The sequence below is a fragment of the Lacerta agilis genome, chromosome 16 (assembly GCF_009819535.1).
Source record: "Lacerta agilis isolate rLacAgi1 chromosome 16, rLacAgi1.pri, whole genome shotgun sequence".
In the NCBI taxonomy this organism is placed as follows: Eukaryota; Metazoa; Chordata; class Lepidosauria; order Squamata; family Lacertidae; genus Lacerta; species Lacerta agilis.
The window spans coordinates 3,422,995-3,450,772 of NC_046327.1; the positions used below are offsets into that span (position 1 = coordinate 3,422,995).

General features: G+C 41.8%; 1 protein-coding gene across 9 annotated transcripts in view; it reads left to right on the plus strand.

Moving 5' to 3' along the window:
- BNC2 (basonuclin 2) overlaps positions 1 to 27,778 on the plus strand; it is a 363,914-nt gene that overhangs the window by 313,767 nt on the left and 22,369 nt on the right. For all 9 annotated transcript variants that reach the window (XM_033173620.1, XM_033173619.1, XM_033173617.1 and 6 more), the window contains one exon: positions 24,121 to 26,090. In XM_033173620.1, coding sequence (XP_033029511.1) covers positions 24,121 to 26,090 — 1,970 coding nt within the window. The remainder of the gene's footprint in view (positions 1 to 24,120; positions 26,091 to 27,778) is intronic.

Consider the following 27,778-nt stretch of genomic DNA (forward strand, 5'->3'; position numbering starts at 1 on the left):
GGACCTCACTGTAATGTGGTCTTAATGAGCTACTACAATAAAACTATTATATGATAACATCAGCCCCTTAAGAAAGAATAAGGAATTTCCTGTGAAGCTAAGCCTAATCTCAGAAGAAACTGTTGTGAATATGTAATTCTAGCCTTCTAATGTGTCCCTATTTTCCATGTGTCCCTATTTTCCAGGGAAAGTCACGGATTTACAGAAGCTGTCCCGGTTTCCTATTTGATCCCAGAATGTCCTGCTTTTCCTTAGGGTGTCCCTATTTTCATTGAAGGGTATGGTAGGACATCCCTATTTTCAGCAGAGAAATATTACAGGGTATGGAGTTATGTGACCTCCAAGCCAAGAAGATAAGTAACTATGCAACCTTTAGAAGACATCTGAAGGCAGCCTTGTATAGGGAAGTTTTTTTCATGTTTAATGTTTTCATATGTGTTGGAAGTTGCCCAGAGTGGCTGCGGCAGCCCAGTCAGATGAACAGAGTGTAAATAACATCGTTGTTGTTGTTGTTGTTGTTGTTGTTGTTATGGAATAGGATGTTCCTATTTTCATCTGAGAAATGTTGGAGGGTTTAGGCTAGTGGTTATGTCTTCCATTGGCTGGTTAGGCTAATCTGTTTTGGAGTTTCAGTCTTAGGTTTCTATGATTTTATGAAAGCAACTGAGCCATGAAGTGGGATGGAAGTATAAGATGATAAAACAAAAAACCTTCTCCTTGTTGCTTTGTGGTAACACAAAGTTCTTTAAAATGAATGATGCTCTCTTAATGTTCTGTTTCACACCGCAAGTAGGAGAGTGGACTTGATAATTTTGCCAAATATTTGATCATCACTGATAATGACTGAAAAAGTGAGTGGGGAAAATAGGAAGGAAACTTATTTGTTTTTCCCACCCAACTCTCAGTAGGCTTCCCATATTCTCTCCCCCCCCCTTCCAGTTCCGGCTTGCCTTCTCCTTTCTCTAAACCTTGGGAGTGTTTTTCTTTTGTTTTGATAGTTTGCCCAGTACTCTTTCTTTTTTTAAAAAAAAAAAATAATTTTTATTATTTTATACTAAATTACTACAAAAAATAAAATATACATTCACATTCATTTATCAGTTTTGGCTATCATAGCCATGACTTCCCTCAGACCTTCCACATGGCATTCAGATTTATATCTTAGTGTTATACTTCTTAAATCTACCATTGCTTACATTATCATAAATCTCTTACTCACTCTCACTACCATAATTACAATAATATTTCTACACATTAACTACAAAGCTTCTTGAAGTCCTATTAACGTATTCAACTGTGAATTGTTAATCAAATAGTTCGTAAACTTTAACCAGTCTTTGATGAATTTCTGTTCCCGCTGTTCCCGGATTCTTCCCGTCATTTTGTCCAGTTCTGCATATTCCATCAGTTTCACTGTCCAATCCTCTTTTGTCGGCATTTCTTCCAGGCCCCTAGCTGAAGGGGAACCAAGCAAAGTGTAAACCCCACTTTTCATTCCACGTTTACACAGATTTGTAAGGAAGCTGTAGAGGTGATCACAGGGAGCAGCTTAGGGGTTCCACATGAGAAAGAGAGGGCTCTCTCATTTACTCATGCAAATTCAAAAGCTTGCTTATCACAGCAGTTAGCTCAGCTGTGAGCATTTCTGTACTGTGTATTTTATCTTATTTTACTTAGGTGGTGATTTATGTACTGCCCTTTGCACAAATCACAGGTTGGTTTGCAACAGGAAAAATGGATAAAAATCCATAAAATTATGCACTCCTTTAAAAAAAAGAAAACCACACATAGCAAATAACTAAGGAACCATTATTAATAGCAGCAGCAATCTGGTCTCTTCCCTCACCAAATGCCTGACCCAGAAGATGCATCTTAACTAGCAACCTAAAGCTCTGTAGATGAGGAGCTTCTACTGAAAAGGCATACCGGTATATAGCATAAGAAGATAAAATTAGTAGATGATGTTGTTGTTGTTGTTCAGTCATTCAGTCGTGTCCAACTCTTCGTGACCCCATGGACCAGAGCACGCCAGGCACTTCTGTCTTCCACTGCCTCCCGCAGTTTGGTCAGACTCATGTTGGTAGCTTCGAGAACACTGTCCAACCATCTCATCCTCTGTCGTCCCCTTCTCCTTGTGCCCTCCATCTTTCCCAACATCAGGGTCTTTTCCAGGGAGTCTTCTCTTCTCATGAGGTGGCCAAAGTACTGGTAGTAAAATTAGTAGATAGTGTAAGTTAACTCAAGCACTAGCGGTAAAAATCCCAACTTTCACTTCCCACTTGTGGGGTGTTGGCAGCCTGGAAACCACTCTTTTTAAATGAATCAGCATTCTGATCAAATCTGATTGCTGGGGCAGTACTGGACCTTAGTTCCATTCCTTCTGCTTTTCTTTCTTTCTTTCTTTCTTTCTTTCTTTCGGAATACAAATTTATGGGCATGCATTATTGTTTAACCAGGAAAGCATATTGTGGAGTGGCATTGGAAAGGCAGTCATTTGTGTAGATCCAATTTGTTGCCTCAGACAGGCACTCTTGTTCCTATCTAGCTGTCCCAAAAGCTATTACTGCTTGTGATACGTGGCGGAAGTTGCCCCCAGTTCCAGTTACCACACAGAGGCAGCTTAAGGTCCAATATAGTTTACTGCTGTAGAAGATAAGGCTTCAGTAACACAGTTTGCAGATACACACACACACACACACACACACACACACACACACACCTGCTGCTCCAGCAATTCAAGATGTAACGCAGACTCCAACTCAAGACTGACGCTCAGAGCAATGAGCTGGCATGCCTTAATTACTTATATAGATGGCATTGGGCTGCTACTGTAGCAACTGGCTTGGCTGACCAGGCACCTGTTGGCTTGTCTTATTCATGGGGTGATTAACGCTCCTGAAGGAAGTTAATCCCTTCTCCAGGGCCAGTTCCTCCAGCACATCATATATGAAAAACGCCATCCTCTTGCTAGGCTATCCTTAATTTCTGTTGCTCCATGCACTGCCAGTTCTACTCACTGCTATTTCTGCCTCCTCCTGCAGCACTGCAGCTTTATTTGCTCTCCTGTGTGATCATTTCAATGCATGCAGGATTGCTTTGATGGTGTTCGCATACTATAATTTGTTTTGATTAATGGATTCCCCCCCCCTAAGGTGTGGTCCTCTTCTTCATCCTGTGTTGATTAAGACCACCAGGTATCAGGTCATCCTGACTGTTTAATTTCCCAAGCCTAAATTAATTACAATGCCCTAAGTTTAAAGCATACCATAAACAAACCTAGTCATTGATTGCATAGCAACAGCAGTGTTGCTGATTTAACATGACTTGGCAACTTATAGGGCTTTCCCCACTCTTTGTTATATAAAGGGGGTGCAGAACCAAATCCTTGCCAAAGTTGATGCAGCACACACTATTTTAAAATCAAGTCTCCATGTAAAGTGGAGCGTATATACATTTTTTTTTAACTGCATAAAATGAAATTAAGAGTTGCAAGTACTGCTTTTACCTTGGCTGTATCAAGGCACAATAGGTGGCAGTATATATTTTGTGATATTCAGTCAAGTATTGATATGACCTTGTTTCCACAAATTTACTAATTCTGAAAGTAAAAATTGTATATGCCATGTACCCACCTGTGGAAGATCGTAGGCTCAAACTCAGGCTACGTTGTTTTAAATTGTAACTTGCTATGACTGAACGCTTCTTAAATTGCATAGGAGGTTTGTTAGGTCTGGGGTGCTGTTGTTATGCGCGAATACTAGTGATGTCCCACACAAAATTTTAAAGAGGCACTTTTCAATCTGCAAATTGGCTTTTGCGCAAAGTATAGTGATAAATTGCATTAACTTCACAGTGAGACTGTTCAAGGAAGAACCTTCTGTGAATATGTTTTTGTTACAGGTAGGTAGCCGTGTTGATCTGCCGTAGTCAAAACAAAATAAAAAATTCCTTCCCGTAGCACCTTAGAGACCAACTATTATTGTCTTGCACAAGTACAGTATGACTCCCCTCCACAAAGTGTATGGACGCAGATGTGCACACGTTGTTTTTCATACGTTTTCAATCATGTAGTTATTTTCATGTACTTAAAAAAAATATCAATCTACCCAGAAACAAATGAAAATAAAGCAGCGGGGTGGGAATCAGAAAGCAACAACTTCTACCCCATAACACCAGTTATTAAGCGGTTGGTTTTCCTCCTAGCTATCTAAGGAGAACCCATTTGCCGCTGATTTAATTTGCAATAGATCAGATAAATATGAATGTAAAAGATGCATGTAATAGATTCTAATTGCAATTTTTCTGTAGCATTGAGCTCAGCCTCTTTCTGATGCACTGTGTTCAGAATTGGAGTGATAAGGCAATTCTTCCTTCTCTAAAAATGTGTTCGTGAAGAACAAAAGTTCGTTTGTATAACCACGGCCCAAACTGATGCTTCTTTTTTCTTTATATAAAGTTCCCCCTTCTTTTCCTTGCTTTGTATTAAGAGGTTGCCCATAGATATATCACTTACTGTCATCTGTATGGGCCTATGGCCGTAAATAAAATTCTATTCTATTCTATTCTATTCTATTCTATTCTATTCTATTCTATTCTACTGTCATCTGCCTAGCTAGCCGCTGCTAGAAACAGAATTCTGGACTAAAAGGTTTTAACTCGTATCCAGGACAACCTTTCTTGGTTTTTTTTAAATGATCGTTTACTATCAGATGAGCAATCCCACATCTTAAGAAAAATAATTGGGGAAGGTGCTAAATCAGGGGTCAGCAAACTTTTTCAGCAGGGGGGCGGCCCACTGTCCCTCAGACCTTGTGGGGGGCCGGTCTATATTTTGGAAAAGAAACAAAAAGATGCAAGAGCACCACGAGCCCCGGTGGCTGCTTACCTGTGTCTTGCGAGCGGCAGGGGCTGGCGGCAGTGGTGACAGAGGGACGATGAGTGGCGCGCGAAAGGGCTCCGGAGAGGGGCTGCTTAAAATGACGGCTGCTCGAGTGCTGCTGCTGCTGGCACCAACAAAGCCCAGCCCCCTTCCTCCTCTAGGCAGGGCGGGGAGAAGCCAGGAGGAGGGAGGGAGGAGGCACCGCCGGCGCCATGGGAGGGAGAGGTAAAGAAGGGGCACGCTGGCAATCCACGCGGCGATTCCCAGACCATCCGCAGGCTGGATCCAGAAGGCAATTGGGCCTGATCCGGCCCGCGGGCCTTAGTTTTCTGACCCATGTGTTCAGTATACAGGGGGGTTGTGTTACTTCAGTCATCCCTCTGGGATCTTGTATCTAGCCCTTCACCTCCCCAACCCACCCAGCTGCCATCACCACTGAAAATGCTTCTGTGAGCAGGCTGACCCTGCCGCCAGCACTGCCCTTCTTCCAGCTTCATCCCTCTGAAAGCAAAAAGCCCCAGAGCATCTGCTAGCAAATGATCTTTCAGACATTCTCAGAAGGCTGACCGTAGAGCATATCAGATAGAGCACCCACTCAGTTCGCTATCTTGTGCGCCGTCTGAAGAACATGACTTCTGGACTTACTTGCAGAAAATTAAGTGGGTCTGCCCTAATATTTTTAAATAAACGAGGGAGGTTGCAGCACTTTCAGGCCTGTGCAGTAGCCAATGGATCACACATTAATGCACCGGTTCCTGTCAGAAAGAGGCAATTCCTCTTTTTATCTTGTATTTTATTTTGTGAACCACTGCGAGATCTTATAATGAAGGGTGGTATATAAAATAATGATGATGATGATGATGATGATGATGCAGTAATGGGGAAGCAGTGGCTCTCTAGATGTTCCTGCACAATACCATCCCTGATCATTGGTCATGGTGGCTGGGGCTGATGGGTAGGTAGGCCACAGGTTCTTCATCTCTTCTCTAAACTACAGGGGATTGCTGAAATCACTTTCGCAACCCGCTTGTGAGCTTCCAGAAGCTTCTGTCAGGCCACTGAAGCAAGCAGAAATGCTTGACTAAGGCGTTTGGAGAAAGTACTGTGGCAAGTCCAGTCAGCAGGAGAAGTCAACTCCACTCAAATTCCTGACCGTTTTGTCTGAAGTACAAAGTACCCACACTTCCGTTTGCTAATAATATGAATGCTAACCCCCCACTAATGATTACACAAAGTTCAAACTAGTCCTACCAGTGTCACGTGTAATTGGACCCACAGAATTGTACAAGATTGTTCTGTACCATCAAGGTTGACCTCTGGGTATTTTGAACTACCAACTCTCATTGTGTGTGACCATTGGCCGTTCTGGCTGGGGCTGATTAGAGCTGTTGTTGGGCTCCATCTTGGGGATGCCTTCTGTAAATGTTTACTCAGAAGTGAGTAAGCCAACTGTGTTCAGTGGAGTTTAATAAATATAATAATGTGTTAGGCTAAATGTCTAACTACTTCCACAGCATTTTGGTAGCAACATCCTACCATCCAACTGCAATGGCACTACAGTATCTCACATAGCTAATGCCCCAAGTGATCAGGCTCATTAACGGTATACACATTTTGAATTTAAGATTACTTTCCTGCTCACCTTGACCTTTACCACCTGCTGGGTTTGTCTTCACAAAGTGCCACTTGCCTTTTGAATCAACTATAGATCCAAGAAAATACTTGCACAGAGATGTAAATCGTCTCTGGCAAAACTCAATGAAGTTCACCATTTCCGCAGGTATCGTTGAGGCCTGTGCAAACGAATCCCATTTTCTCTGTTCATAAAAAGGAGGCGGGTGAAATGAGGCTTTCATATACATAAAGAACTCAAGAATCGCCATGCTAGATCATGCCAACAGCACATCTGGTCCAGCATCCCACTCTCACAGTTTACAACCAGAGGCCCATGGAAGCCCACCAGCAAGACCTGGGCACAGCCACACTTAGTAAGCCAACTGTGTTCAGTGGAGTTTAATCCCAGGCCCTGAAGTATACCAGAGCGATAAACCCAACATTTGCTGCCTTGTTGATAGATTGACAAAGCCTTCGTTGGGCTTAATGTCAGCTGCAGGACTTCCTAACCAAAGTCACCAATGTTTCCTACATTTTGATTGCTACTCCACTTCTTTTAGTTTTGCCCCACTAAAGACATCTGGGCCCCAGTGTGATCTGGAAATGTGGAGACTTGTCATCTGCGGTGCTGCTATGGTATTTTAAAACTTAAGGAATTATAGCTACTGATTAAACAAATAAATTGTTTTCCCCCCTGGGTGGTTCAGCAAAAGGAAAGACCCCAAAATGAAGAAGACCATAGAAGGATGCTGAGACCAAGCATATTCCACAAATATATTTGACAAAAATCTGGTCTGCGATTAGCACTGCGTTTGGCTTTTTAAATATACATTAATTTAAAAAAGCCTTTTCAATTCCATTTAACACCGTTTCTCATTAACATTAGGTTTAGCATGTTTTTCAGAATGCTCCTGTCATGTCACAGCCCACTTGTTTAAGGCAACACTTGTCTCTGCCATGCAAAGGACCAAAAAAATTCCAAACAGGGAAGTTCAAAGGCTAAATAAAGGCTGGATAAAAAGGCAGCATTATTATTATTATTATTACTAATGTCCTTCATGCTACTGCATTTAACTTTACTCCAAACTTTTGCATTTTACTTTCAAAGCACATTTTGACTGCTTATTGACTTGAAGGCAGGTTTATATGTCTTTTGTCTTAATGAACGTAGGAAACCACATGGAAAAGTAAGGGGCAGATGTGGAGTTTGCATTGAGAGGTCCCCAGGTGGTTCTGCTGGGATGACAGTCCTTGAGACAGCACATACTTAAAGGGCAATACAGTGGTACCGCGGGTTAAGAACTTAACTCATTCTGGAGGTCCGTTCTTAACCTGAAACTGTTCTTAACCTGAGGTACCACTTTAGCTAATGGGGCCTCCCGTTGCTGCCGCACGATTTCCGTTCTCATCCTGAAGCAAAGTTCTTAACCAGAGGTACTATTTCTGGGCTAGCGGAGTCTGTAACCTGAAGCATCTGTAACCCGAGGTACCACTGTAAAAATTTTCAGTTTTCCCTCTCTCTTAATTCCCTTCTTTATTCTGCTTCAGCTCATTCTTCCCATCTACCCTGAAGCCATGATGAGAGGTATTGTATATATGCATGAATTTCAGTCTGGATTGTCAGTTTTAAACTTCTCTTAGGTTACCCACCATATTATTATTATTATTATTATTATTATTATTATTATTATTATGTCATAACGCTAATGAAGAAAAGCACATGTTACTGTAACATAAGCTAAAAACATCTCTGCTGTGCAGTTGTATTACTTACACTAATCTAAAGTTTCTTTTTTAAAACTTTTCACTTTTCTTAACTGTAACTGACGGTAGAGCAGATTTAAACAGAGTGATGCTATTTATAACAACATTTAACAATCAAAACCTCCCCCCCTAATATCACTCAGTTTTATCCCAATGTTGTGGTCAAATGTTAGCATAGGTTTCAGAAGTGCATGTAAGTAAATCATAGTGTCAGATGCAATATGAGGCATTACAGGCATACATGCCATTATGTTGTGTGTGTAAATGCTATCCACATTCCAAAATGGGGTTTAAATGCATTCAGAAGAAGAGCTGGACTTCCTTAGTATCTTTCAAGTACAGAAGGTGAATATCTATTAAATGGGCCTCTGTAGACTGAAAAATGGAGAAATCCTAAAGGCTTCTTAGGCTGAGGTGCTGTGAATAAGACGGTTCACCTGTGAATAAGTGACACCTGTCCTATTGGAAGAGAAGGGGCTATAATCTCTATTATTGTCAGTCTGTCACCTACTGCTATTATATCATGAAACGTTTATTTAACAAAGAATGGCAGGTTTCGGCACAGCCTTATTAGCCACTTCACATGCAGAACTCTTGCTAGATGGCTTCCTCCTCAGAGAGCCTTCTAGAGCTTATCAGTTAAGCAGATGGCATTAATGTAGTGGTGCATGGCACTCAAATATGGCAGTAGTTTCCCTTTCACCAAGGAGCAATTTTGTATCGCCGCACAGAGTTTAAATTTGCCAGAAATCAATTTTCGTTCTGGACAATTGAGGTTTTCTCTAATCCTTGGCATAGAGACAATATCAGTCTGGAGCTTGTCATTTCTAGTTCTGTGCTGTGTGGTATTTTCAGGGTGTCAACTCCTGGGAAATCCCAGTGGCAGCAAATCCCAGCAAGAAAATGCAGTGCAACAATCTCTGTTACTCATTAGAGTTGGCCAACTTCTTCCAGCTCATGTCAGCTTGCTTCAGAAAATAAGCTGAGCTTATTTTTCCTGGGGGGGGGGGGAATAGTTTAGAAGGCATGACGAATGCCAAGGTCATGTTTATAAATGTTCATGGTGTTTTGAAACTATTAATTCAGTGGCCCTCCGGCAACATCAGGACGGCCACAGGTTAGCCACCTTTTCAATAAGAAAAACAAGCCACTGTATTGTAGTACAACTCATACAGTGCTTAATTTTCATGGAAATAGAAGTGGGATTTCGTGGGGGGAGCTCAACCCTTCACGAACCCTACTCTTCCACAGACCAGAAGCATTGCCCCTTAGTGCTATGTTTTGAAGAGACTGGCAGCTGTACTGACATTAGTTTTTACAGCAAAAAAAAATGTAGAAGAGAACACAGTGGTTGCACACCTCTTTCTGTGCCCGGAGAGGGCTCTGCAGCATCCGAACCCACAATCCTGAGTAGGCCACCAGGCTAGCTTCCATCATTGGACCACGATGTAGCCAGGTGCCTCAAGTTCCTGCTTATGCTGGTGCCTGACTTCAAACCAGTCTTGAGTGATTGCAGTCTCACAGCCTGCCCCAATCTGTTGCTCTTCAGCTGTTGCTGAACGACAACACCCATAATACCTAACTATTCTCAGTGTTGGGTGTGGCTGATGCAGGGAGTCGGGTTGAGGGAAGTGGCAGTAGAAGATGCGTCTGCCATCTAGGTTTGTCCGGCCATCAACACACCAGCAGCTGAACCAAGATCTATAGGCATCACAGTTCATGATTAGTGTAAGTTCATGATTAGTGTAAGCACTGGTCTCCCAGGAACCCCTTTGCAGGCAACAGCAGGAATAAGCTGCAAAGGAAGGAAAAAGCATACAGGTGAAACTCGAAAAATTAGAATATTGTGGAAAATTCCATTTATGTAAGCAATTGTTTTCATTAGCTACTGGAGTTTAATATATGAGATAGACTCATGACATGCAACGCGAGATATGTCAAGCCTTTGTTTGTTATAATTGTGATGATTATGGAGTACAGCTGATGAGAACCCCAAAGTTGAAATTGTTAATTTTGGGTTCTCATCAGCTGTATGCCATAACCATCACAATTATAACAAATAAAGGCTTGACATATCTCGCTTTGCATGTCATGAGACTATCTCATATATAAGTTTCACTTTTTAAGTTGAATTACTGAAAGAAATGAACCTTTCCACAATATTCTAAATTTTCGAGTTTCACCTGTATGTGTCTGCAGCAGGGGAGAAACTAGGAAATGGTTCTTTCCCAGAAGGTTTCCATACAAACACATTAACTTCTTGCTTCAAATGGTCTGAGACTCAGCCCAGGCACTGAAACCTGAAAATTCGGGCCCTGGACTATGGCGAGCTACATTCAGTCCTAGAAAATGTGACCGAGGCAGCTGTCATAAATTAATAACAGCATTACTATTGCAGCGCCTTTTTATCCCTCTCTTGCTTGTCTCTACCACTTCTGGAGCCTCCTGCTGAATTCCATCTTATTAGCCTCTCAGCACAGAAATTAAAACATGACAAATGGTTCTTAGGGCAGGGTGCTGGGTTTAGTTCTTTATTTTAGTTCATTCAGCTCCCCCCCCCCCAAAAAAAAACAACAACAGTAACAAATAAATAATAAGGATCCAGGCACGGCTCTTGCCGTTTCCCCTTTAATAATAATAATAATAAAAAACCCAGAAGTGGTATTTAAGTGATGATACCCAGTAATTTGTTCATTCTTCTGTCAGTGTAATTTACAAGGCAACGACAGATAAACATAGCTATACAAGATTCATTTACGGTGACACAATGGCAGATACACAGAGCAGAACCCTGCCTGTGAGATAAAGTGGACTGAGTGACTTATGCAGTAATTAGGGGATAATTGTCATTAACCTCGCAAACAGTAGTTTACCCATATTGTTTAAAAGGCTCCAGGATGCATAATGACAAGGTAATCTGTCAAAGCGCTAGGGGGAAATATTAATAAGATTTGTGCAGGCCTGGATAGAAAATATGCAGAAAGCGGCCACATTAAGCTAATTGGTGGATGAATATACACTTGTAAAAGTGCTTCTAATGGCACGTTTGCTGCTCTCCAAATGACTACTGTTAATGTGGAGAAGTGGGCTGCCTACAAAGTCAGGACTGCTGGGACAAGAGGGTATTAAGTCATGCAGCACAGTTACTATTACCTTGTCCGCCACAACACATTTCCCCCCTCATTTTTCTTTTGCATTTCAAGTTCCATAATATGTTCAGATATATAACTCAACCTGTGCTTCCGTGTATGCCAATATTTCACCAATCTCTGCTTTGTTTGTGTGTGCGTGCGTGTCATTCTTGCACTCTGGTGCTCTTCTTCATGATCCAAACATAACATGTTTCATTTCTGGCAAGAATTATAGCCTTGTTGGCATGTGATTGCCAGCAACAGGGCATTGCCATTAAAAGAATGCCAAAGGCAGAAATTGGATCTCTGAATTCTTCTGGTTCTCGAATTCAATCCATTCTGGGAGTCTGCTTGACTCCCGGAACTGTTCGAAAACCAAGGCACAGCTTCTGATTGGCTGCAGGAGCTTCCCGCACTCAATCAGAAGCTGCGTCAGACGTTCAGCTTCCAAAAACGTTCGCAAGCCAGAACACCCACTTCCAGGTTTGCGACATCCGGGAGCCAATTTGTTTGGAAGCCAAGCCGTTCAACTACCAAGGTACCACTGTACCATTGCTGACATATAATCACATTTCATGAATTGAATGGATCAATGGAGATAATTTTCAACATGACAGTGAAAACCTGGCCATAGAGCGCTGTGTGGGCCTACAAAGTCTTTCAAAGGTGTTCACCTCTGCAGCAAGCACATCAACCATGTGAAGGACTCTGAAGATGCTCCTGGAGAAATAATTATTTATTATCCCCAGTTTTCTTTGAAGCCTCAGCGTTAAAGCTGCCTGCAAGTGCCCATGTGCAAATACAAATAGCAGAAGTTTCTAGGCAGAAGAGGAAAACATACACCCCTCCCAGGTTGAGGGAGGAGTGGGCTGCCCTAACAATGAAATGGACACCAGCCATACCCTTCTATGGTCTCATGCATAGCAGCTGCATGTCTTGGCCCAACACACACATACAGGCATGGGAACATAGGGACCACCCCCTATATGAGGGGAATCCTGTTTGGCAACCCAACTAGAAGCACTTCTCCAAACACTGTGCCTTCCAGATGTTGCTGAATGACAACTCCTATCATCCCTTGACATTGGCCATGTTTGATGGGGATGAGGGGAGTTGGAGGGCCAAAATATTCCCCTCCTTTGCTCTAATACGACCATAATTTCCCACCGTCTATCGGAGTCCATGAATAGATCAGGCTGGATCCCTTTTAATGAAGAGGCTTCTCTCAGCAAAGGCTGAGCTACCTACTTTGACAGAGCTGCAGTTCTTATTTAAAGCTCAAGCTGGGGATTACTGCTGTAGAAGCAACATCTGGGCACTGCTGTCCTGAACTCTCCAGCCTGAGTCCTGCATGGAGCTGTCCAGTGTACCTTCGCCTCTGCTGAGGTCAGTGCTCACAGCAGAACAGGAAACTGAACCCATATTTGGTAATGAGCAAGTCTAGCCAGTAATGAGGAAATCTAGTTGGAGCCATGGAGAGGATAGCAATGTTCTAATCCTTCTGTTATCCCCATCATCACCATGCATCATCACCACTGATGATGTTTCCTTCTGGCCACATATCCACATATACCCAGCTTTTGAAATGCTTCTCAAATGCAAAGTCCCTGAGCAGGGCTGTGTCCTTGCTGTTGGCTCCAGAGCCAGTGTGGTGTAGTTGTTAAGAGCGGTAGACTCGTTATCTGGTGAACCGGGTTCACGTCTCCGCTCCTCCACATGCAGCTGCTGGGTGACCTTGGGCTAGTCACACTTCTTCGAAGTCTCTCAGCCCCACTCACCTCTCAGAGTGTTTGTTGTGGGGGAGGAAGGGAAAGGAGAATGTTAGCCGCTTTGAGACTCCTTCGGGTAGTGAAAAGCGGGATATCAAATCCAAACTCTTCTTCTTCTTCTTCACCTTGGTATCTGCAATTATCTAAATCCCTTAAAACAGCTACATCACTGCATCTTCAGTCCTCCGTAGAGGACAAATTACTTGTTTATCAATCTGAGTTGATGAAAACATTTCAGATTCTCGTGATTCAGGAAAGGATGAATCAGAAACAGTTTGTAACCTAGACAGTGCTTTGGGAAACCTAGACAGCGTTTTCTGGGAATGTGTCCATTACACTCTTCTGTTGATCTTCTGTCCTGCTCCCAATTACTTGGCCATGCCTTTAGGGTCTCACAAAGATAGCAAAGGATTTGCAGGAGATGCCAACCTTGGTTCTTGCTATGTTTAAGATAGTGGAAGCAATCTATAGAGAGCAAGAGGAGATGTACTGCTCAAATTGTTGTGATTCATTGTGCATTTAAGGTTTCTTGAGGTTTTCTAAAAGGAGCATTGAATAGGCTTTGGGGGGAAATCTCAAGAGTACTATTGGTAAAAAAAGGATTGGTCTTCCTAGAAAGTTGGGTTTTTTGAAGGTGATACCTTGCCCTGACAGGATTCAGTGAAGGGAGATCAATTAGAGTTTTAAAGCCATAAATGTGTACCATAACTTAAAAAATACAATTGCAATACAGATTAGTGCTAAGAAGAAGAAGAAGAATGCAGTCTCATCAGGCCCATAATCAAGACTAGTCCATACCAAAGTGAATATGTTAATAAAAATCAAACAATATGTTTTTAAATCTTGAAACTTGTGTTTTGTTATAAAGTTATTTGAGCTACAGAGCTAAAAAAAACTGTTTTCTGAAAGCAAATCCTAATTGTATAAATTAGGATTATTTTAGACCTATTCGCACAGGGAGTTCCACACCCTTGCTAACTAATTTGCTACTTTTGGCAGGAGTTTCCCTTCTCTTCTCCAACTGAGTGAGAAGCTCTGCATATATGTGCTACCATTTTATTTTTGGAAAGTAGGAAAGCTGATGGGTTTTTTTAAAAAAAAGAAAAGAAAGAAAAGCTGAGCTGCATATCTGTCCATTGTATACTAACCCAAGAGAATATAAAGTCTTCTGAGTGTCCACATTTTTATTCCACCTTGTGGGGGGATTTTGACATCACTTTAGGATGCACGTTCTGTGTGAATCCTGCTTCCATAAATGACCTCTGTACATACTGAGACTATTCTTGATTTATGAGAACTTTCCAGGTCAAGTTGACCTCAAATCAGCATACCTGTTGAACCATTGTTCATCCATTTGGATCCTCTCTACAAAGTAACTGCAACAGGGGGAAGAGTCATTTGAATTGACTATTAAGCCTTGTTCAGACACTACATTTTTTTCTGGATTAGAATCATGCAGACCTCAGGATTGACTTTGCTATTTTCAGTGGCGCAACAGTTCCAGTATTCTCAAATATAAACCACTGCAGAAGGACCTTAGATACACAACACCATGGCCCAGGCCTGTGGACCTACTTATATTATGGGCAGCGTACAGTTGTGGATGGTAGCTGGCAGTGGTGCTGGCATGATCATGACCCCATGGGAATCAAGTAGAAGCTCAATACCATGAAGCATTGCTTCTGTTTGCAATTGTGTCAGACACCCCTCCCTTTTTTTAGCATATTGGGTGTCTGAGCTGTCAGATCTAATCTTCTGCCTGTGGATTCCATGATGATTGCCATCACATTTAGCATTATATAATAATGTTTGGTGGTGATGCCTATTGTTCAGTTGTGTGCTGTTTGGTGGCTCCTTTGTGTGTTTTCCCGTATTCTTCCATCATCTATTCAGCCCAAGAAACAATGGCAGGGCACACTATACTGTTACACTAGGAACTGTTCTAATTTGGGTGAAGGTACTACCTTGTATCGAGACCTACTACTATCTCAATTAGGACATTTTCTAAATAATTGCCCTAGTCCTTCAATAGGAATTAAGGGAGCACATTTCCATATTTCCCAATTGGTTAGCTTGCTGCTAGCTGGCTCCTCATTTGGAGGGTGGAAATGTACACAGCAAAGTAAAGCCAGCCTCTTAAAATTCATGCAGAATTGCACTGCCCCAACTTATTCTCTTTGTTGTCGTGTATTTTCCAACTTTTCTCTCTGGGCCAGAACTTCATTTAATCAAGAGAGACACATTCATTTCACTTTGTGCATTTTCATATAATTTGTTGCAAATGCTTCACCTCATTATACCGCAGTCCTTCAGGGCCAAGCATTCAGAATGTTGTAAAGAGAGTAATTATTATGGAGATTTAAGGTAGACTGGAGCTTATGGAACACGGAAGATTCATATCAGAATGAGAATTACTGGAGACCTCTAGAGAAAATCCGTATCCTGAATGTAGTGGTATTAATTGGGGATCTGGTAGATTGTGCCTTTTGAAATCAGCATGGGACCAGTGCTTAAGTACTTTGTTAGACAGTCTCTCTGCTGCTGGGGGTGCAGAGATTTAAAGCCAAAGTCTTAGAGGTCTGTGATCATTAGAGGTCTGCTTCAGTTCTATATCATGTGTTAGACTGATTGTGGTACTCCTTTTTTTGTTTTACTCTGTTTTCTCATCTGTTCCTCATCTTCTTTTTTTCAGTTCTGTAGCCCCCATGTTTATTCCCCTCAGGTCAATGCTGTATCTCAGACTCTTACTGCCTGGCAATCTTATTTATTTATTTCACAATGTTTACATAGTGTTTGATTGTTAACAAAAACAACATTTAAAGCGGTTTACAAATAGAATGTAAAAAAATTATCAGTAAATGAAAAGGGTAAAAACAACTCTTTAAAACACTCAAAAAAATTAAAATAGCCTATGATGAGCTAAAAAAAAAACGAAGCCAACATACTACATTTCTGGGTAGGTTTGCCTAAACAAAATTGTTTTGGGCAGGTGCTGAAAAGAGTCTAGTGAGGGCACCTGCCTCTCAGTAGACTGGGAGTCCCAAAGTTTGGGTGGCACCACACTAAAAGATTGATTTATTACAAATGTTTGTCAAATCCTTGCATGTCTGAACTGGTACCCAGTTTTGACTGTGTTCTCTCGGGCATGAGTCACAAAGTAAATTAAAAATATGCAGAAATACAGTGGATAGCAACTGTGCTTGCTCCAGGATTTTCTTTTGGGGTGGGTGGGCTTTGACATAGGACCAAGGAGAGGTGGGGCACGCAAACTGAAAATGCTCTTACGTGGCTGGATAACAACGCTACCTCTTCCAAACCTGGAAATGCTTGCACAGCAGTTATACCAGGCTGCAGTCTGGTCTTCACAGGCCATCTGGCAGGAAACTGACTCATGCCATGATCCAGACCATGCAACTCAGCTGCTCACTGGCATGCAGCGATAGATTTGCAGACAGAAAGTCTCAGGTTCAAACCATGGCATTTCCAAATAGAGCTGGTAGAGATTCTTGTCTGAAACCCCGAACACCCACGGCAAGTTCGTACAGACAATACTGAGGCACGTGGGCCAATTCATTGTTGGTTTAACTGGCTTACAGGTTTCTGCTGATGTGAGCAAGGCTGAATTGAGGTTTGATGAGGCCCTAAGCTACTTAAAGGTAATGGGGCCCTTTAGATGTCCTTTGTCAACAACAAATTGTCACTGTTTTTTTGTGTTGAATATATGCTCTATGGTAATTTATGGACCTAATAGGTATCTAAAGCCATTGCACATAACAAAAATATGTATTTTATCAACTGAAATACAATTAAGAAGTATATGAATAGTGAAATAATTATTAAGCTCTAACTGTATGTAGGTTTTATTTTATTTGTTTTTTATCTTATATTTTGGAAATGTACATCCAGTTTTTTTCCCCTTTAATTTTTTTGGGGGCCCCCAAGAGAGTGGGGTCCTAAGCTATAGCTTGCTTAGCTTATATGTAAATCCGGCACTGGATGTGAGACATTGTGTATAATCACTTGCTGACTCTATATACTACAGAAGGCACTGTAGGTCTGATTCTTGTAATCTCCAGCAACTTGTTGTGAACTGGCGTGCCCCCTATGTCTGGTCAGCCTGAACCAGAGTTTGTCAGCTTGAAAGGGTGTGGGCTACAGATCTAATTCCAGAAGGACAACAATTTAACATTTTAATTCCAAGATACTCTTGGAAAGCAGAGCAAAATAATGACATCAAATTGTAGTCGAAAGAAAACAAAAATAAAAAAAAATTCCTTCCAGTAGCACCTACTGGAAGGATTTTTTCCCGACTACGGCAGACCAACACGGCTACCTACCTGTAATCAAATTGTAGTTCGTGGTGGAAATTATGTAGAGCTTTAGTTTGACATTGTCTTTGAAAGGATGTAGCTAGAGTGGAAACCTGGTGGCAGTAGGCATACTTTACTTAGGGCGGCTGTACGTCCAGGATTTGTCTGTCAGAAATAGCGTAAGGGCAGAATTTCTGAAAATTGGTAAAAAATGTCTGGGGAAACCCAGGCATATGGCAACCGTGTAGGAAGTTTAGATTTTCTGGAGGAAAAGAAAAGCTCAACAACTTGGCTGGATTCTCACTTTTTGAAATATGGCAACCCTACTTTACTAAAAGTTCGGTCTTATGAATGTCTACTCAAAAGTAAGTGCTACTGAGCTCACTAGGATTTACTTCCAGGTAAGCATGGGTAGGATTTCTGCCTAAGGATAGGATTGCGCTGTAAAAGACAACGTCTTATGTCTGTTACGCACCTTCACATCTTTAGTTGCCATGTACCAAGTAGTCACTTTGTTAATGGAATAAATGCTAACGAAATAAGTTTAAGTACTTCTCAGAAACTATCACAACAGTGACAAAAAGTATTCCCTAAGTGCTTCCCAGAATTACAATTTTTAAAGGATCCTTTCCCCCCCCCATTTTAACCTTTTAAAAAATTAATTTCATCTCCTGTATGATTACCTTTCAGCGAATGCCTGAGATGTATGCATGTATGCATACATTTGCCTTTAGTTAGCTATGCCAAAAAGCAAATTAGAGAGATATATAACAATTAGCAGTTGGCTAAGGATATTGTGGATCAGAGAATATTTTCAAATCTGCATTAAATGGGGTCGGGGATCAAATCCAAGATCATTTTAGAACAAGCCGCAATAGAAAATGTTGCCTGGAAAACATTGTTTGTCTCTTAAACAAGGTGTAAAAGCTTCCGTGTCGTATCAAAAAAATGATTTATGAAGCAGAAGCCCTCAGGAAATCATATCTCCTACTTTCTCGTTCCCGTCCACAGGGCACCCCCTCCCCCAATTAAACTTCTGAAAATTACACTGAATCTTGGTGTGAGAGGTCATCTTTTCCAACCCAATTTGTATTGCCTGAGATAATCATTCGGCGTTCATCACTCGTTCATAGATGACCCACACGGTAAGGGAGAGATGTATCCTCACACGTCTTGGTGTGCATCATTGTAACCTTCAGCTCGGCAAAAATCAGAAGATGAATGCAAGATGATTAACTCTGGCACTGTTTCCCTGACCCGATAATAAATGTGTACACAGTTCTGGAAATATTTGTTCATACCGTTAGAGAAAGAGAGAGAGAAATGTATGTTTGTTTGGACTGAGGGAGAAAATAATTTAGGGTTGTAAGTCTTACGCTGTTGGAGGTTCATATTACATGGTTTAGAGATATTTGTCGCCCTTTTTCTGAAATCAAGAGGGAACAACTAGTATGTAGAAATCAGTCTTAGAAGGCTCGACAAACAGAAGTATCTCTTTAAGCTGCAAGGGTATGGCATGGTGGTCTCCGCCTTGATAGTCCATGATTTGCCTGCATGGTCACAATATAATTGTCTGATTCATTAAGGAGTTTATGGAAACGATTCGGATTGGAAACATTTGTACTGAAAAGTGGAACTGTTTCTAAAATTCATTGTCATTGAGAGAAGATCATAAGAGAAGCAAGAGACCACATACATTCCAGAAACAATGTGAACATCAAGCCAGGTGTTACATTACACCAAGGAATTTGAAGCACAGTCCAAATAGATGTTTGTCTTTGTCTCTTACAACTTTTTTAAAATCTTGAAATATTCCTATTTCCCTTTATCCAGTTCTGAATTATGACAGAAAAAAGCTAGTGTTTTGTGAACATTTAGCTTTTATTATAACACAGCACATGTTTGTTCTACTATATGAAATATTTCAAGCCTGGCTCCGTTTTCTGAAATGAAATAGTAGCAAAACAAGATGAATTCACTGATCAGCTGCGATAAAAGCTACTGCCTCATTTGAAGATTTCAAAATAAGAATCGCCTTTGGTTCCCCATCCGTGGAAATGTTGATCAGTTCATAATTTATGTTGATGAACATATAGCATGAGCATATGGTAAGTTCAGCCTCAGCCCGGTATACCTGAAGGAGAGTCTCCACCCCCATTGTTCAGTTCAGACCTTCTGGTGGTTCCCTCATTGCAAGAAGTGAGGTTACAGGGAACCAGGCAGAGGACCTTCTCGGCAATGCTGCCCGCCCTGTGGAATGCCCTCCCATCAGATGTCAAGGCGATAAATAACTACACAGCTTTTAGAAGACATCTTGAGGCAGCCCTGTATAGGGAGATTTTTAATGTTTGATGTTTTATTATGTTTTTATATGTGTTGGAAGCTGCCCAGAGTGGCTGGTACAATCCAGCCACATGGGTGGGGTATAAACAATCAAAGTATTATTATTAGCATGGCGACATCTTTTTAAAAAAAAAACACCACACACACACACAACTGAAGGTTCGCTTGGAGAATTGTTCTCAGTTAGCTTTCATGTTGCTATGATTCATTTGAAACAGGTGCAAACTTTAGCGTGTTAGGGTAAATGGGAAGGGTGTAGACATGGAAGCAGAGTAAACTGAGTAACTCTAAACATAAATGTTGCTCTGAACATGCATGCTATATAAACAGAACTAGGATTCAGACATAGCATTCAGTATGGCAGTAACTTAGGCAATGAACACTTAACCTGGCTAGGAAGCCAACTGAACACAATGAGGCTTACTTCCTAGTAAATATACATAAGATCAAACTGTACATCCGTGGCATATTTCAAAGGCTACCCCGGGATGACTGGTCAATTCATTTAGGAAAGGCAAGAGACTTACGAACGCTGTCAGCCCATATGAGGTCATTCATTCTCAGCCGGTCTTGTGAAAAAAAATGCTTCCTTTACAAGGCTATGTGGAAATAGCCTGCAGTAATGAGCTAAGGAGAGTTTTGGTATCTGTCTTGCCATGCTACACCAGCGTGGATTGATAAATTAGATTGGATATATTTGCAGTTGTTCTCTAAGAACAGATTCGGGATTGATTTTGGCCATACTCTGTGATGTCTTGCCAGCAGGCATGACTCTGCTTCCTGCTCTACTCTCTGTGTGGCCGGATTGTGAGATGCCATTTATATTAATGGACATTTACAGGTACATAAAGGCTGTGCTGTTTTTCTAGAAAAAAAAAGAGGTGCCAGAACTCACCATGGACTCCTCTCCTGTTCACTTATAATGGCGCCCACCTGAGATGTGCAGGAACTGAGTTCTGGTGAGTTCCAGCTGAGGAAAAGAAAGTCCCGCCTACAGAGGTCTTCTGGACAAGAGACCTCTCTTTAACCACCAACAGGTACCACAGGGTAGGGCACACACAAATGCAGAACACACTCAAGAACTCTCAGCCAGGCAGAGGCGTAGCAAGGGGGCGGGGGGCCGCCCCGGGTTCCATAATGGAGGGGGTGACAAATTATCAAGGAACAAAAATTTTTGGAAAAAAATTATTTTTTTTTTAACTTTTTTTTTTTAAATGCCTGCTCTGAAGGTCTTATTTTACTATACTAGGGATTATATAGCTATATATGAATTTTCATGCATATCGGTTAATATCTTGACCCTCCTCCACCAAAATAGCTGTTCACTTGGCTGTTTTCCTATGTCATGAAGGCTGAAATTTCAGTTCAGAGAACACTTACTGTTCCCAACCCTAACCCTGTGGAAAGCCATCTAATTAGACTTAATTTGATTTTGAGATGTTTTTAGGAGGTAATTTAATTATTGTTTGATTTTAGCCAACCTGAGCCCGACTTTGGCTGGGGAGGGTGGGATATAAATAAAAGTTTATTATTATGATTATTACTTGTTATTATTCCTTTGTAAGAAAATATGAAATAACGCAAAACAATTTTTGCACGGGGGGGGGATCAATGGGGGGGTTGACAAGAAATTTTCCGCACCGGGTACCACCTGACCTTCCCATGCCCCCGGGTACCAATTTACCTTGCTACGCCCCTGCAGCCAGATGACTTGTGGGAGCAAGTCGAGCAGCCTGCCAGACTATTTTGGAAAAACACCACCTTCCAGCTTTCAGTGGAATAACCCAGCTGTAGCTTTCCTGTTCTGTCCTTGAGTTACACAGTGCTAGATAACAATAAATGGAAGGTTAAGATCATGTGATCCCTTTGTCTGAAGGCTTTTTCCATCTTCTGTGTGCCACCTGCCAGTTTTAAGATCCCACCCCCCTGCTTCACATTGTCGGGCTTCAGAGCCAGCCATCCACATACAGATCGTGCACCACCCTTGCACATGTTCATAATGTGCCAGTGTCCATCTTAACTGGCTTTCTAGCATTTCATCCTGGCCTGAACACCTGATTCCAACAGAACATTTCTCCTCCACTGGGGAATATCTCTGGGGCAGTACACATGAAAAATGTTACCTAGGAATGCAACCATGGATTTTGCATTCCATCCTAATACTCTTCACATGTATTCCTTCAGGGGAGGTTGGGGAGACATTTGTTCAGAATCAGCCCTGAAATAAACAAGCTCCTTGCATCAGAATGCACATTTCAGCGGGACTTGTATCTCAGTGAATCTTCATAGTGTTGCAACCCAGAAGCAGGCCATGGCCAGGCAGGGTTTCTGAATACCTTCGTGCCATGAAGTGAGTAAGGTTTTACATTTATACTGAATGTAACTATTGCTAGTCTATAAGTGCTGGGTCAGAACAACAGTCCATCTAGCACCGGGGAGGAATGCAGCAGCTGCAATCTCCTCTCTAGGAGCTACACACTCGTGCAATCTCTCCCTGAGCAAAGATTTGGCTTCCTGTGTCGTGCAAACTAGGCCCATATGTGTCTAACCACCCTCCCAATTCATACTATAATAATAATAATAATAATAATAATAATAATAATAATAATAATAATAATAATTTATTTGTACCCCGCCCATCTGGCTGGGTTTCATCTGGGGGGGCTTCCAACAAATATTAAAATACATTAAAACGTCACAGATTAAAAACTTCCCTGTTACATGCTACAAAAATGAAATAGCCCATTTATATGCTATTGTGAACCACCCTGTGATCTTCAGATGAAGGGCGGGATCGAAATTTAATAATTAAAAACAGTCTGGCACTATCTCTCTCTCTCTACACATGGGCAGCCTGATTCCTCTGGAAACTTTAGAAGTAGACTGGAGGAGGGTATACAGCGGCTTGTTCCCATAGTTTGCAAGTCCCATATGTTAATTGTGTGCTTTGTAAAGGCGTGCTGTGCTTTTTAACTTGGGGGCGGGGGCGGGAAGAAGAAACATAGTCTTTGCCATCATTCTGCTTTTACGGATACTTTGGTTGTCTTGTATGTTTTCTAGAGAGCGATCATTGTGGATCTTTCTGTGTTTGTGTTTAAGCCCTACTTAGGGAAGCATCTCAGCAGGAGTCACTAAAACATTCCCAGCTTGGTGCTCTGGAAAAGGTTTGCTGGTGAATTATGAAGGTGGAAACATGGCTGGCAATAACCTAACTAAGAAAGTAGCCGGTGCAATGATGTATTTATTATCTAAACATTCTAGTGCTTTTTAATCCATAGATGCTGCAGTGGAGAGCTTGACATTACAGTGCGGAATTTTTAAGTCCTACCTCGAGGCAAATCTCATACTTACTAGCAAAAATGAAAGTGTGAAATGCTTTTTAATGTATATTTAACAACAGATAGTCTGGTGATTACTGATGTGTATTCTCCTTGGACTTTTCTCTTGCTATCGGAAGGCTGTGTTAAGAGACAACATTTTTACACATTTATGTTAGCTGCAACTATCAAATGTTCAAGAAGTATTTGCAACTGTCCTTTATTTTATTTTTTTAAATGGCAGAAAGCCTTCATATTTTAGCTCTAACCAAACTCAGATTATAGCCAATGGCCTGTAACACACCAGCTCCATGAGTCAAAAGAGTAGGATTTGCCAAGGCTTTTGATGTGAGCTGGTGTAAAATTCAGCTTTAAATATTACTCTAGGAAAAAACGTAAAATAAAACTTAATATTTTATACTGTACTACCTTTTTAAATTTCTGCCTCAGACAATTTGAATTCCTAACAATGTATTTTCTTTTAATACACTCTCAGTTTCATTTAGTTGCATATTTTCCAAAAAGCACATTCTATTAAATTTATTTACTTAAATATTTCCTATAGTGCCAGTATTTAATAAGAAATAAAGTGCAGTCTTCTGCACTTGCAGTCTAGCTCTCAGCAAGAGTTCATCTCCCATTCTTATGAATGTTAAACAGTTGCACAGCACAAAAGATCTTTGCTGTTAAACAGGCCCTATTGAAGGTATTTTAGATCACAAAGCCCCAGTAGTCTACATTTTTGTTTGCTTTGACATTATTAAACCACTCTGTTTCTTTAACTATGACTCTAATTCGCGCATTTGCATGGTAGCAAAGTTTGCTTTGTGGACCAACTTCTATGAACACAGTGTTTGCATGTAGTTTTTTCTGAGCTTAGCGTTTGATGAGCAGCCAGCACAGCAGTTTCAATCGAAGTCGATAATTATGCAGAATCAATAAGGTTTTCTTCTTTTGTGTTTGTCTTTGTTGTTTCTTTGATATGGCCTCTAGGATGCTGCAGGCAAAGTGCTGGACCGCTGGGCCATCATGTCCAGGGAAGAAGAGATTATTACCCTTCAGCAGTTTCTGAGGTTCGGGGAAACCAAATCCATCGTGGAGCTGATGGCAATTCAAGAAAAAGAAGGGCAGGCAGTAGCTGTTCCATCTTCAAAGGCAGACTCAGACATAAGGACTTTTATTGAAAGCAATAATCGAACCAGGAGCCCGAGTCTCCTTGCTCACCTGGAGAACAGCAACCCTTCCAGCATCCATCATTTTGAAAACATCCCCAACAGCCTCGCATTCCTGCTTCCATTTCAGTACATAAATCCAGTCTCTGCCCCTCTGCTGGGTTTGCCACCGAACGGCCTCCTGCTGGAACAGCCCACACTGAGACTACGCGAGCCGAGCCTATCGACCCAGAATGAATACAACGAAAGCAGCGAGTCCGAAGTCTCCCCAGCACCTTTCAAGAACGAGCAGACATCCAGCAGGAACGCCTTGACCAGCATCACAAATGTAGAGCCCAAATCTGAGCCAGCATCCGTGTCCCCCGTTCAGACGTCCACCCCTATCAACGATTTGTCCAAGCCGGAACATACGAAAAGCTCTTTCAGAATTCATAGGATGAGGAGGATGGGGTCAGCGTCGCGGAAAGGGAGAGTCTTCTGCAATGCATGTGGCAAAACCTTTTACGACAAGGGCACCCTCAAAATCCACTACAATGCTGTCCATCTTAAGATCAAGCACAGGTGTACGATTGAAGGCTGCAACATGGTCTTCAGCTCGCTCAGAAGTCGCAACCGTCACAGTGCTAACCCCAATCCCCGACTTCATATGCCCATGCTAAGGAACAATCGAGACAAGGATCTCATCCGCGCTACATCAGGCGCCGCTACCCCTGTCATAGCAAGTACAAAGTCCAGCTTAACGTTAACAAGCCCTGGCCGGCCTCCAATGGGTTTTACCACTCCCCCGCTAGATCCTGTGCTGCAAAACCCTTTGCCTAGCCAACTTGTGTTCCCAGCTTTAAAGACTGTGCAGCCTGTTCCTCCTTTTTACAGAAGTTTACTTACGCCAGGTGAGATGGTGAGCCCTCCAACCTCATTGCCGACTAGCCCTTTAATGCCAGCAGCTGGCACCGTAGAGCAGCTCCCTCTGCCGCCTTCAGAATCAACAGCCCCTGCGTTGATGATGCCCACGCAAGAGGGAAATGCTGACCTTGCCCCTAAGAAGAAGCCAAGGAAGTCCAGCATGCCTGTAAAAATAGAGAAGGAAGTTATTGACACCGCAGACGAGTTTGATGACGAAGATGAGGATGTCAACGATAACCGGAGTGTGACTAACGATGGTGGTCATGACAATCACTGTCACTCTCAGGAAGAAATGAGCCCTGGGTTGTCTGTGAAAGACTTCTCAAAAAACGGGAGGAACAGGTGCATTTCGAGGACGGAGCTGAGAAGGGCAGATAGCATGACGTCAGAAGATCAAGAGCACGAGAGAGACTATGAAAACGAGTCAGAATCCTCAGAACCAAAACTGTGCGAGGAATCCATGGAAGGCGATGAACCCATGATGCATGAAAGAAACCACACGTCCATGATGAACCACGACAGGCCTGATGAAAACCACCACGGCATCTCGCACCAGGATGAAGTTAAGGTGAAGGAAGAATTTACTGACCCTACCTATGAGATGTTCTACATGAGCCAATATGGACTTTACAACGGAGGCAGTGCCAGTATGGCTGCACTTCATGAGAGCTTCACCTCAACCTTCAACTATAACAGCCCCCAGAAGTTCTCCCCAGAGGGCGATTTGTGCTCAAGCCCAGATCCCAAGATCTGCTACGTGTGCAAGAAGAGTTTCAAGAGCTCCTACAGCGTGAAGCTCCACTATAGGAATGTGCATCTAAAAGAGATGCATGTCTGCACAGTGGCTGGTTGTAATGCTGCCTTCCCTTCAAGGCGAAGCAGAGACAGGTCAGTAAATAACGCATTTATTAACTGGTTTTTCTTAACTTTGGTTTTAGGTTATGTAAGCAAACCAAGCACATATTTTATGAAGAATATGCACACAATACACATATATGAATGACCTCTGTGCAGAGTGAGGGTTCATCTACACTTTGCTCCACACATACTAGACAAAGTTTCGGGCTTTCCAGATCCAGGTGGGGGGGTTTTGTCTCAGCACTTTCCCCGTAAAATGCAGGTTTTCCCAAGGAAAGCGCCAGGACAACACACACACACACACACACTGCAAAAAACCAACAACGCTGAGACACACCTGGAATGCCCAGACCTGTGTCTAGCACAAAAGAGTGGATGAGCCTCAACATTATCTTCATTCCCATTTTTTTATCTGGAATAATATAGAAATATTATGTCATCAACTTATGATAATAATGCTGTGGAAATATAGTTGGAAATAGATTTTATTAGTACACACAAATATTTTCGGTGTGCTTGCACACTATATAGTGGGACTTTCATTAAATCTCTATGTATCTGTACATACTGCTATGTACACAGATTTCCCCACTTCTCCAAAGGAATGATTACCTGATATTTTAAGTATCCCATATAAGTTATTTCTATACATACGATCTACAGTGTTGTCTAAGTTTAAAAGCAGGAGATATAAAACCTTTCTGCAGAGGCTGCCACTTCTGTTACATTCATTTTCTTCTTTCTTCAGCTTCCAAGTGAAGTGAAGTTAAGGAAAAGTTCCTACTTAGAATTATCGAAAATTATATGCAGCAGGCAGTGGGGAAGCTCCTGTCAAATGTATGCTAAAATAGATAGTGGTCATTTGGTGAAACTGTGCACCATTTCACACGGGAAAGCATTAGATATACAGTGGTACCTCCAGTTGCATTCACCTCCGGTTACGTATCCATACATGGCAAATCCAGAAGTATTTTTCCGGGTTTCGCCACACGCACATGCACAGAAGCACCACCTTCAGTTGCGAATTCCTCGGGATGCGACTGGAGCTCCAGAACAGATCCCGTTCACAACCGGAGGTATCACTGTAGTATTAATGCTCAACGTGCATGATTATATTGATGGAGTCACCCTTGGAGACCTGAACAAGGCCCCATTGAAATGTGTACAGGAAACAGAGCAGCCATTTGGGGGGGGTGTTCCTTTGCACATGTGCCTGAGTTTTGTTCTCTGCATGTATGCATATCTCCATTCTGTCAGGTGAGCACAATGGGCCCAGATAAAGGGAAACTCAGGCATATTTTCCACCTTAATAACAGCCTTTCATTTCAGCTGGGCAATGGGGTGATATCACACTGCAGTTATGCTACATCGGTTCTGAAAGAGTTCAGTTTAAACGGAAGCAGCTGGCCCTAAATGTTGTAGCTGCTTTTTAAGAAACAGAGTCCCTTTTTTATTATTCCAAAAAGAAAAGTGTAATGTAGATGGAATTTGCCAAAGTGGGTCAGTGGCAGGTTAACATATTTATTCCATATTTATGGATTTAAGCACACACATATATCTGCATAGGGTTTCCTTAAAAAAAAAACCAAAAAAATTAAGGTAGTAGATAGACAAAATTGGGACCACGATATGAAGACAGATACATCATTTAAATGCCACCATTTGGGCTGAATCCCTTAACTCCCACATACTAAAATTCTCAAGAAGGAAAGGCAATG